The sequence below is a fragment of the Columba livia genome, chromosome 6 (genome assembly GCF_036013475.1).
Source record: "Columba livia isolate bColLiv1 breed racing homer chromosome 6, bColLiv1.pat.W.v2, whole genome shotgun sequence".
Lineage (NCBI taxonomy): Eukaryota > Metazoa > Chordata > Aves > Columbiformes > Columbidae > Columba > Columba livia.
The window spans coordinates 19,633,218-19,645,929 of record NC_088607.1 but is presented as its reverse complement, the minus strand read 5'-3'; the positions used below and the strand labels follow the sequence as shown (position 1 = coordinate 19,645,929).

Below are 12,712 nucleotides of genomic sequence, written 5' to 3'. Positions count from 1 at the left end.
GAGGGAGAAAAGAAGTAAATTAAGAACAGGATGTCAGTGCAGCCACAGTAACAGTTCTGCTTTATATACAAAGTAGAGAACATTTTTTGCAATGGTGAAAAAGGTAATTTGATAATTTCCCAGGGAAAATCACTGTAACTTGGCTGCTCTGATGTCCCTAATTGACAATAACTTCCATTAAACCATAAACTAATCAATCAGAAGGAATTCAGCAACAAGCTGTCTAGTCCCTCATGTCTCAAGGTAGGATCAATAGTCCCCATGATATTTCCAATGCTGCTTGCTCAACTTGTTTTTACTGATTTTCCACAAAATTCAACACCCTGCCTCCATTATGCTCTCCCAGATTGTACAATAGCTACACAGCTACAGTGTCTTTCTTAGGTAAATTTAGGGGATTCTCTGGCTTCTTTCAGGTCTATTGCTATTGCATTTCCAATCATAAGTATTGTGAACTCATAAAGTAGGTCTCAAGTCCTCATGCATTTCCCCTACAAGCGGTGAATTAGTTGAAGAACTGACTCTCTGGAGGGTATTTGGCCCCAGGAATTTGTATTGGGTGTAAGGCATGTCCTTCTCTAGAGGGGGGTTGTTTTGTTTAGGTCAGGCTCTGTTTACATTCATGGAGCACAAGGAAACAGGATAGGGTTCACCAGTGAGCTCAGGATAAGAAACAGTCCTGTTGTTTTTCTTGGAAGGGAAAGGGACAAAAGCAGCACCAGCCATGGTTCATTTGTTTGGCTAATGAACCATTTTGCAGAGTGAGACACTGACCCTTTGGTCATGTAGTGTCACCAGTGATACACCGTCTTAGTGTAACAGTTGTACCTGCTCTGGTTAGCATCCTAGACTTGGCCCATGTTAATATTTGAATCAAATGGAAAATAAGGGTGTCATACAGAAAGGAAACTCCTAAATGCGCTGTTTCTTTCCACAGATAAGCTAATGACATTTAATTGTGGAGGGACAGTGACCCATAATACTGTAACCTCATAACCATGGAGGCTACCCTTCAAGTGAGTGTATTTCTGCAATAACTTCCTATTTGAAACAAAACTGATAGAGACAGAGCTCCACCAGGAAATAAAATAGGATGACAGTTTCTTCGGCACTGTTTTCAAAGCAGCCCTCCCCACTTATGGACAAAGTGACCTAAATACTCGTGGTATGGAGATAATGGATTCTTTCTAGTGATATCTGGCTACTTTTCATTTTAGTGTTCAAACCCCAAAGAGGCTTCTCAGAGCCATGATAAAGGTTAGAAAAGATCAAGTCTGTGGTAGCCGGTACCTTCCATGTGAAAAAGCAGGAGATGTGAGATTTCTGTTTGGTTCAGAGTGTAACTTTGAACAGAAGTGTCCCACTGAAGTGCTGTCACTGTTAAGATGAAATCAGCTCCTTTCTCCCACCCTGGTGAGTTTATGTGCACAGATCCTGAAAGCGTCAGCACAAATCAAGCCTGACAAGATTTCTCTGTCTCCAGGTTTGAACACAAGTTTCCCATCTTCCAGGTGCATGCTTGAACCACATGACTAACTACTTTTTTGTGCTGGGTCCACCCTCCCTATGTCCCTTGTCCTTCCTCATGAAAAAGGTGAGCAGTCTTGTTTCAAATGAAGACAAACCATCTTCTTTTCAGGAGTGAGCTTTTACTTTATGGTCATTGTCTCATCTAACAAAAAAAATAACCAATAACATAACTGCTAGAATTAGTCTTGCCTTACACTGTGTCTTTCAGTAACTGAGAATAATATGAATGGAAAACATCTTAGGATCACTGACGTTATCCAGAGAAAGTTAGTGCTTTCATTACTGTTAAGCAGAACAGACTGCTAGGAAAAGCCTGTCTTTTGTTAGCAAACTACAGTTATTGCAGAATCTATGTTGTATCAGTTAAGAAGTGATTGTTGACCCATAAGGTTGCCAGAAAACATGAAGTGCACCTTCAGGATGCAAAAGGCATTGTAGTGACACATGGTGTGAAAATAGTGTCAGGAAGAACCTTCTATCTGACTCCAGCAGAAACCATCTAATGTAAAATAAGGTTTTGTTCAGACCCAGTGAAAGCAAGTGTCATTAAATGAGTCTGGTATGGCTGCTGGTTGTGGGTTAAGGATGCTTCTGCATCAGGTCAATAATTTCATTGTACACATGCAGAGGTGCATCCAATCCCCAGATGAAATCCAGATGTGCCCATTCAGGAATCCTCTTGTGATAGATGAGCCTCTTAATTTGAGACAGTAAAATTGCCACATCCTTGGTATCTGCGAGCAAGTCTTGTCCCCCAGTCCATACTGCAGTTGGTACAACCATCTCTTCTACATTGTAGAGAGGAGGAGTAGCCTGGAAACATGAAGCAGTACAGGAATTAATGTCCAGAAAAGCACAGCAAGTTTTAAACGTGCATTTGGGGCTTTCTTCCGTCACTGTTCAAAGTAGAGGTGCCTAAACCAAGCAAGAAGAAAGGGGCCTTTTCTGTCTGTACTTGCGAGGATGGCCCAGTCAATAGCATAGGCAAAGTAAATTGCCTCCTGAGTTGACAAACAACTACTGTTGGGTCTTTGTCCTCTCAGCTAGAAATTCATAGGGCAGGAACCTGGAACAGGGTGGAAAGTGTCAGGATGCCTCTGGATAAACACCCATCTTGATCCTTTTGGAGTATTGGTCAGTCCCAGAAGACACAAATAGTCTAGTTAGAAAACACAACACATGACAAGGATGTAAAGGAGCGTGGAGTGATTTCTGTAGGAGGAAAGAGGAAGTAGCTTAGGACTCCTGAGTTTTGAAAATAGAGGCCAGAGCAGGGACAGGAAATGGGCTTATACAATCACAAATGGTATGAAGAAGGAGCACAGGAAGTAATTATGCCATTACTTCTCATAACACAGAACCTAGAATGCATCCAGTGACTTTCCAAGGGCAGGAGAATTCAAGACAAATCAAAGGAAGCTGTGTTTTATGCAAGCCATCATTAAAACATGTAACTTGTAGTAACAGGCTATTTTGGAGACCTAAAGGGTAGGAGGGTCAGGGACTGGAGCAGAAACTTGAACAGAGGAGAGGTTCCTCAAGGACTACTTGAGGACAAAGCCCTTTCACCTCTGGCTGCCAGAATCTAAGGGTAGCTATTAGGTGTCCAGTTGCCCTCTTTCTAATGTTGTTTCCCTAAGCTCTCAGACATTGCAACTCTTTCAATCATGCTACGAGGCAAGATGACTCTTTGGTTTTAGCCACTAGATGTACTCTTCTTTTTCAAAATCATTTTCTATCATTCCTGCCCTTACTCTCTCTTATTCTTATTGATCATTTGACTTCCAAACTAGAAAGTAGTAATAGAGATGGCTGTGGCTAAATTCATCTACTTGTATTCTGAAAATGTGTCTCCTACCACATCCTTACTCTTTTCCTGTGGGCTCTTCTGTTGTTCAAGGGTGATAATATTGTTTCACCAAAATATACCTGTTCATATTTATTCATATTCTTCTTTGAACTGCCCCAGTCATAAGCATGGAACTTCCCTGAACGGGCCTCCTAAAAAGATAAACAAGAGAAGGCTAGTTACAAAGTCATCATTAAGGAATTTTGTGGGTTCTTCTCCTACTGAGCTTCTGACTCGCATTTAAAGCCTCAACAGAAGTTCTTCTAAGAGCAATGGAAGAGACAACAGTAAATTAAAGTTTCAGACAGTGCAAAGGAGTCAAATGTTTTTGTCAGAACCAAAAAAATCGTTGCTCCTGCAGAAAGACCCAGGGATGCTCTCACAGACAACTTGTTTTAGTTTGTAAAATCACTATCAACAACTGCCTCCAGCAAGTTTCCCTCATCGCTACTGCAATATCCTCTTCTGACAGTCATGTTACCATCACTTAGCTCTGTGAGTGGCTCTTCCTTATGTTTTCTCTTGCCTCTCTGGTTTGGATAGAGAAGTCACTATTTCTAGTTCATCCCTTGTGCTCCTTGGCTTTGCCTATAGTGTGGCACCATCAATGGGATCTTAATATTGAAGGTAAGGTGTCTGTTAACTCCTTTAATATTTATAGTAATAACAACAATGACAATGAAGGCTTAGGAGTATTACTCCTGCATGTTTGTACTTGCCAGTCTGTGGCTAGATGCTGAATTAAACCTAAGTCCATTTGCAGAGGTGCCTTCACTGTGCCTTTGTAACACTTTTTCTTTAGAGGTCTAGGCCATAGTTACAAAAGCAACTTAATAAAATCTAATATTTTACCTAAATTCATGGCCACAATTATTGTTTGATTTTGAGTAAATACCTGTGCAGATGTCACTCAAACATGCCCATGTGTTTGCTGTGTTGAAAAGTTCATTAACTCCCTAGCAAGATCAGTGTGCTCATAGCTGCTCCCCGCTCCACTGCAGAGCCTGCAGTGCTGCCAGGAGAGCTGCCCTGCATGCAGCAACTGCTGTGACTGAGCCCAGACTTTGAAAGCATGAGCTGAAACACAGAAAGGAAACTTCCATCAGCACTGCTGCTGAGGATGTGCTGTAAGGGATATAATGAGTCTAATAAACAGACAGACACTGAGCGCTTTGAAAGCAAGAGATGAAAATGCAAGGGCTTTTACTAGTAGCAAAACAGTCTATGTCTTGTTCATTTTTTAACCCCAAATTGGAAATGTAACTAGTTACTTAAGGTAAGATCTGTACGGAAGTGTGGGCATCATTTATAAAATGTACTAAATGCATGGTAAGAAGAGTGATATATACATCTGCATACACAGCTTCCAGCACACACATTTTTACACAAATATAGAATTTAATTGTTGGCTTCAAATGTACCTATTATCACATAGGGTATTTCTTTCCTGCTGGCAAAAGAAGGATCAATTAAAAACAGTGGTTTGAATTGAGATTTCGATTGTAAACCACAGGTTGCATGTGTTTCCAAGAAGTTAGTAATGGCTTTGCAATAGGATATCAGCTCTAGCCCCTCTGTACCATTCATCCAGAAGTGAGTATCTATTTTGTCTTCCAGGAGTTTGCTAGTACCTGACTCCAGTGGACCATGTTCTGCACAGAAGTTCCAGCATGGGTTTGTGCAATATACACATGGATTCGGTTCTGAAAGAAAATATTCAATGAGTATCCTCTTCCTCTCTTCTATTCAGATGTACATCAAAACATCTGCCACAGTAGTGTATCTATAAAACCAACAGAAATTGGAGTGGTGTGATTGGAGACTCCCTCAGTGTTACTCCAGATGTGGCAATGTGTCAGGTTTGGAGTAGCACTGAAAGAACAACCCCCAACCAGAACACTTTTCAGGATGACTGGGAATCTAAAAGAATCTAACAGGTGGAAGAGGTAGAACAGAAAATCACCAATTTAGACTCTGAACTAGGTGGCTTTTTTCAGGAGTTTGTAACAAATGCTGTGTGAGAGAGGATAGCTGTTGGACGGAACAGCAAAAGGAACTGCAGCTGATTGAGGAAAGCACAACTATTTGAAATAAAATACGTAATAGTCCTGCAGACATTTCTTAACAAGTTGCTCTGTGATCCTTCCTCAGAGAGCAAACTCTGAGGTGTTTTTGGGAAAATGCTGAGGCAAAATTTTGATGCCTAGAAGGTTTGACCTACAGCTGTATATAGCATGAGGTACCCAAGTATGTCTTAATCCCCAGTGTCTGCTAACCCTCCCTCAGGTACCCTGAGGTATCCTGTGCCTCTGAGTACACGCCTGATGGTCCAAGGGACCCTGTAATTTGACACTGACTGATTCACACCACAGGACAGAAGGTAGGTTTTGAGAGCAGAAGCTTAAACTGTCAGTAAAGCTGGTAGGAGTCATACATACCTTGTCAAGGTTTTTCAGATTACAGCCACCCAGACTGAAGAAGACACTTCTACAAAGCCTGGCAAAAGCTCGGTGACTGCAGACAGGGACTAGTAGCCTTTTTAGAAATTTGGTCTGGGGAAGGAATTCTCTCTTGCCAAGAAAACCCTGTGAAATACAAAGGTAACATTCATTTAAGAAAGTACAATTGTACATTGTGTTGTTGTTTTTAAAGGTGTTTGTGTCCTGTTCCCCTTCTCTAGCACTTTCAATGATTCCCACTTGCTCTTTCTTCATTTACCAGATGATGTTCCCACAAACAAGAGAGAAATTAGGTGTTTTTCTATTGCATCAGCCTACTCAGGTATTACTTAATTTGTGTTTACATCACTTTTAATGAAGAGATATGTTAAATGTAGACTCCGAGTCACATTTTAGCTCTAAGCTTGCACATCAGTTGTGGCTTTGTCTACTGGAATCTTGGAAACCTTTGAGGATCTGCTTCTCTGTACCTCTCTGGGTGGCCCATCCCAGTGCTGCACTATTGCCCAAGATAAAAAGTTTCTCTTCATGTCCAGTCTGGACTTCCAAAGGCTTTAGTGGGTAAATCTACCCACATGCAAATGAGTAGAGGTTCTAAAGACATATACTTACTGTTTACACGTTTTAAGACCTGAACAAACAAGTATATGGTTAAACAGTTAAAACCAAGATATCACATACCCTGAGCAATCTTTCAGGAAGGTATAGAAGTTTTGTTACTGGGCTTCTAGCATACTTAATAGTAGTGACAGGTGCCAATGCAAAATAGAATTTGATTTTTTGAGCCAGTTCTGGCATTGTTGAAAATGCAATGAAAGCTGTGAAAACAAAATGAAACAAACAAACAAAAAAAAGGAGATAAAAGAATAATTATTTGTACATTACACTGCTTTTAGTATTTATAAATGCTAAACCTACAACCTTCTTAGTTGTTCAGTCAACGGTTCAGCCCTATTTTCCATGTGCTACCAGCTTGTAGTTTTATTTCCTTCTTCAGAGTGAAATTTCTTTCTATATTTTGCCTTTGCAGATTTCTTCCAAGCCCATTTAAACATAAACGCACTCTTCTGATGTGCATTCATACATTTCATACACTGTTGGGAGGAGCAATTGTTTTTATTCCAGTCAATACAATCTATATGTATATTTTTTTAATGTGTCCTGTTCAAACTAGGCAACTTCTCTTTCTGTATTCTTATCTTCCTGTTTTGTTTATTTTGGTCAACTGACCATCTACTGTTGGGCACACCCGTGTATCTAGGAAACAAACAATTTGCATGGTCCACAATAATTTCCAGTGTAATTCTAAGCTGATAGGTATATAGCAGCTGTGCATTTGGCCCATTATGTTTTATTGTCTTTATAATAAATTAAAAGTGAAAACAGCTGAAACAGCTAATCCTGTGTTTTTCACACATACAAAGAGTTGATGAAAACCCTAGGTACATTCAGTATCTCAAATCACATTTTACTCCTGTTTTCCTGAAACGTTGGTCTGTTGTGTGTAACTTACCAATGGTAGTACCTTGTGAATAGCCAATATAGTACAACTTTTCCTGTCCTGTTTTCTCCACAATGAAATTTATAGCTGCTGGAAGATCAAACTTTGCCATCTCATCAAAACTGCAGGCAAGAGATAGAGAGGCATGTGTAAATTAAAAATCCATTTGAATTCATGTTTTTATTATAGGCTTGTCAGCAAAGAAACAACATAAACTATTCAGTGAATCATTCAGATATTTTAGGTTTTGTGTTTTTCTGGCAATGGGTATGGAAGACACTACACAAGGTTTTCTGGTGTACTTTCTCCCTTGACATCAACAGAGGGACTGTAACATCAAGAAGTATCAGTTTGAATTGTGATGGTCCACACAGAAGGAATGGGTGGTGATACAGTAACAGAGCTCCATCCATGGAATCACACATTTTATACAATTTGGTATTAAATAAAATATCTATTTTAAAATGTTCATTAAAATATGATTGACATATTCTCCTTCTGTGATTTTAATGTTATTGTAATATACAGACCAGTGTTCCTAAGTAGCCTTCAAAACTGCCTCCAAACCTGAGGAAGGGCTTGGACAGGACCTGTGAAGGTTCCTCTGAGTTACTGCTATATCTCTAGTTTGAAGAACTTTTTCTAGCAGTAATTAAAGTAAAGTAGTATCCACCATTATTAAATTTCACATGTGTGTATAGGGACACCTCAGCAAAAGTGAATGTAAAGAATGCTTTTTAAACAGTAGCATATGTAGATCCCAGATTTACCCAGCTTAAATAAATAGTCAATGGAGATGGCCTTCAGTGGCTCAGTCTACCTGAAAGCCCAGAATTCATCTTGATTAATGGAATAATTCTGATGTTTTCTGGACCAGCGATTCCCTCTGCTATTTCCCATCCAAACGTCAAAGCCAGCATCAGCTAGTATGAAGCCCAAGCTGTTGTTGGGCAGGTTTGAGATCCAGTTACTAGCATCTCCCAATAATCCATGTTGGAGAAATACAGCAGGTTTCAAAGCTGAAAAGCAAAACAGAAATAAAACAAAAATTTATAAAATTTCTTGATTTTCTCGTACTTTCATATTCAATATTGGCATTTATTCCTGTACCAACTTAAAGGAAGACAACCAGTCATAAGAACAAAACATCTCTTTGTGTAAAGAGAGAACTTCTTCTAACCTTCTGTGAAGATTTATGAAAAGATCTGCCAGACACCAGCAAAAACTAGCTTGTCTCCCTCCCGTCAATGTTTGGATAGGTCTACCGCATTAGCATGAGATTCTCTTCACTGATCTATAGAATGAAGGTTTGCAGAGTTTTCCTTCACTCAAAATCTGAATCAGTTACTGATATTAAACAGGTGTAAGCAAAGCCAAAACAAAATTAAAAGCTGGAACAGCTTTGTCAAAACACGTGGATTGGACAGATTACAGCCTTCACCTTTTTTTTTTTTTTTAATTTTTCTTCATCAACTCTTATTATGAGGATTGTGCTTCGTATTGTAGTGGATTTTTATTATAAATGGGTGTACTTGACATAAATCATGTTGATATTGCAGGCTGTTCAGTGCAGCCAAAATTCTCTGCTAAAATGTCACTTGTATCTACAAGCTCAGATGGACATTGTATAAATCAAAGGTTTCTTCCAGAACATGCTCCATCTAGACTGTTTTTGTCTTATGTTAAATGATTGTACCTGGGTTTCCCTGATTCTGTATACCATAAGGGATTCTGTTAATAGTAATGATATAACCATCTTCTGTTGTCACTTCATACTCCTCACTGGGGTATCCTTTGTAAGTAATGAGCTCATTCTAGAAGAGAAAGTACAAATGCATTTGCTTGCAGAAGTCCATTTCATATATTATAAGTTTCACAATAAAGAAGTGTTAGAGAGTAGATACAACAAGGGATTTAGTCAACATATATTAAGTATGTGAATAAAGCAGTATCAGACTGGATATTGTAATTCTAATACTACAACAGATTTCCTCCATTCTTTGTGTTATATCCAGGATTTGACTGTTCAGTTAAAATATGTTATTAAAAAAGACTGTATTATACTACTGACATACAATCACAAGCCCTTGTGTTCTGGTGATACAAGAATCACTATAACCTTATAGCAGGACTTTTTAATTCTCACAGCTGAGATGAGGAGCTGCCTGGGTGCACACTCCTGATCGGCTGCAATGCAAAGTGAAACCAGTTTGTTTAAACTACCTTCAGAGAAATCCAGAGAGCTTCACAACTGCTTTTTTTGTGAATGGCAGATCTGCAATGAGTACCACTAATAATTGACTACATTATGGAAAACACAAGAACAGCCACTTGCATAGTCACAAGGGAAATCACTGCCACAGCCGATCTTAAGCTCTGAAATAAATATTATTTTTGAACTCTAACACTCAACTTATTTTATTACAAAAGGGGACTGTTTTTTTTATAACTTGTAATAAGAGAATTACTCAATGGAATTTGTCATAAACCTCAAGATTTTAACAAGTGACTAAAAATCTAAACAAACTTGAATGGCCAGAGCTGCTTTTCTGAAAAGCTGGCCATTTCTGATGTAAGGTGGTAACTCCAAAAAAGAGAAAACATACGTCATTGGTTATTTAGAACCTTCCTTGATGACAAAATGCTGACATTTGAGATAGTTGCGGGTTTTTTTTCAGATAGGGGAATAGTACCAGCAACAGCAAACTGGTAGCTGATATTTAAAAGGAAATAAACTCTGCAGATTTACTAAGGAAAGGTGTTTACCTTAACTCCTTTAAAACACAAGAGGTGCTCTTACACATGCAGAAAAGAAGAGTAATCAGTAGTATATAGAGTGATTAGAAAGGATGTGTTAAATAAAAGTAGCTTATCTACCTTGTTACAGTATTTCCAAGACCTAGAAACCCCTCTGCTGTGAGACATGAGTTCCTTCCCCTCCCAGGTCACTCTGTTGAGCAACTTACAATATTCATTGATGCTTCAGGATCCACAGCTCTCTTCATTCTCCTGAGTTCTTCTGAATAAGTAATTCCCTGGAATAAGTATGTCACAGCAAAAAACAGCCATATCTTCTCTCTGGATAAAACAGTATATTCATCTGTCAGTAGACCCGATCTTCACTTATAATCCAGACAGGTTCAGTGATTTTCTGATGAGAGAAGTGCTCCCTAATACTAAATGGAGCTAGTCTTGTACTCTCTAATTGTTAAATAAATAGAACAAAACTGACTTTAAAAACCTCTCAGAGGGGGTTCGGCAGCAATCTAGGTTCTCTGCTAAGATTAGGTTCTCTGCTAAGACTAGGGCACCGCTCTGAATCAGGGAAAAAGTGTCAGTGAATCTAAGGAAAGGAGCAAAGCTTTTGGAGAAATGGATTTTACTCTTCTGAGAAGCAAGTCATTTGCATTACTGTGCCACACATTTGTTCTGTAGATTAATTAGGAATAATTTCTGGCTAACTCTGGAGAACAATGCAATTATTGGGCAACTTGTAGCTAAATGATTATCAAGATGAAGTTTTCAAAGTGGAGACAAACAAGCTGTTGGATAGTTAACTGAATAAACAAAGACAATTTAAAATAAACATATAAAAATCATATAATTAAGAACTTAATAACCTAAATAAAGCACATATTTATAGTTGACTAGCATAATATATACAAAGACGATCAGTGGCAAAATTTACCCATTTCATAGGATGAAGATGGAGAAAGGAAGGGAAAGCTTTGCTAAATGTAGTGATAGGTAGAGACTGAGTGTAGGGACATCCAGTTTTGTTCAGGTAATGAGGAACAAAAAAAAACTGAGAGGAACCTAGCCTGCTTATCTACACACACAGCAGCTCTACATTCTGTGAATATCTTCATACTACTAGCTCAAAGAAAATGCAGAGTGCTTGAATTACCATTCCCTCTATGCCATGCAAACCCCTGGAGACCTTGTCTAAACCTGTGTTGTCCCAGTGACAAAGCTCTCAGCTAGACTGAATTAGCCAGCAAATCTACTGCATTTATGGTTTTCCCAATCAACAAGATATTGTAACTTTTCCCCCAAATAATATGAGTAGCTTACCTTTTCTTATCACAGAACAATTTATATTCTAACTTTCTAATACTTCATTCTGATAGAATCTGTATCTTGAAAATATTTGGCTCCTTTTGTAGTAAAAGGAACAGACATTTTATAAACTTCTTTTTACTGATCTTCAGTCTCCATTCTCTTGGTTGAAACTCACTGCTGTCATAATCTCACACTTAACATTTTTCCATGCTTCTCCAGTTATTGCAGAGTTACCTAAATTAAGGCTACGTGATACAGACTACTCCTCTTCAGCTGAAATAAATCTTTCAAGAAATATCCCTTCACCTATGTAAGTTACAAACAAAACAATATAACAAAATGTATTTGTTCTTAAATAATAAAGCAACTCCTTAAGCAGCTCCCACAAAGCCTTCACCAGTTTTGGGTCAGAGAGAAGTTAAAGTATTACCAACCTTGTGCCAGAAATCATGTTTAGCTGAGAAACTGAGATGACAGAAGACTGGAAACTCAGTTGCTGGGTGTTTGGAAGCAGTGCTGGGTAAAGAGAGCAGCAGCACCACGGTCATGTGCTGGTTTTGTCGCCAGACACGCAGCACCTTGACAATAAACATCTATTTATTTCCCACTCCTCATTCCTTCTGCTTTCACTTCAGCTTTTCCCTGTGTTAACAGCAGAGAGAGGCAACTCCTTTTATTCTCAAGCCTCCTGTTTTTTGTCTCCTTCACCATCACATCTATAACAAGGTCCTTTTTAGTATCACAAATTGCTGGATTTTTAAGAAGAATACCAATCTCTGTGGAGTGGCAGTGCAGGATTAGGAATTTTTAAAACAAATATGTTAATAGATATGCCTTATCATACCTAATGAAATGGTCAATAAACCTGCAATGATTTTCTCTTCTACTAACAACTTGCCAATTCCAGCTTTTCCTGTTATGTGGAAAGGATGGAAGGAACTTTGACTCTTTGATAAATGTTACTGCATCTATTTTTCTTTTATTCTTTTAATGTTGCTGTTCTGTAAGTCTACAATGTTGCAGGAGTAGTTTCAGGAGATTTTCCTTTATTAGTGATATATCACCTCTAAAATGCACCAGAATAAAATGTGTATTACCTAAATATGTAGTTATGAAGCTAGAATGCATTTCTATATGGACCCAGGAAACATTACCATAATGGCCATTTGTCTCAGTGGTCTCAAACATACTGATTCTTGTCCAATACTGCCAGCAGTAGCAATCAGGTAGGTTTGAACAGATTGTTAGTTCTTCAGGATAGCAGGATAGTGAACTTTGTGAAGGTCCTTTTTCCGTTTTTTTTTTTTTTGT

At 38.6% G+C, this 12,712-nt stretch overlaps 1 protein-coding gene across 2 annotated transcripts; it reads right to left on the bottom strand.

Moving 5' to 3' along the window:
* Positions 1 to 1,635: 1,635 nt before the first annotated feature.
* Positions 1,636 to 12,032, bottom strand: LOC102083606 (lipase member M). 2 transcript variants are annotated; one of them, XM_065067409.1, is made up of 10 exons: positions 11,836 to 12,032; positions 10,306 to 10,417; positions 9,036 to 9,153; positions 8,160 to 8,358; positions 7,352 to 7,461; positions 6,520 to 6,656; positions 5,818 to 5,964; positions 5,011 to 5,082; positions 3,460 to 3,531; positions 1,636 to 2,343 (listed from the first exon to the last, which is right to left on the bottom strand). In XM_065067409.1, exons 1-10 carry the CDS (start codon positions 11,850 to 11,852, stop codon positions 2,110 to 2,112), a joined length of 1,218 nt encoding a protein of 405 aa, XP_064923481.1. In that variant the 5' UTR covers positions 11,853 to 12,032; the 3' UTR covers positions 1,636 to 2,109. The 2 variants fall into 2 exon arrangements, with proteins under 2 accessions (XP_064923481.1, XP_064923482.1); XM_065067410.1 differs by having other exon boundaries at positions 7,364 to 7,461.
* Positions 12,033 to 12,712: the final 680 nt, after the last annotated feature.

Bases quoted from the DNA above. Each gene is read 5' to 3' on its own strand.
- LOC102083606 (XM_065067409.1), bottom strand. The intron at 9,154-10,305 runs GTAAGTTGCTCA...TTTCTCTTCTAG, and splicing joins CTGAAGCATCAATGAATATT to AATGAGCTCATTACTTACAA. The intron at 5,083-5,817 runs GTATGTATGACT...ATTTTCTTTCAG, and splicing joins ATCTGAAAAACCTTGACAAG to AACCGAATCCATGTGTATAT.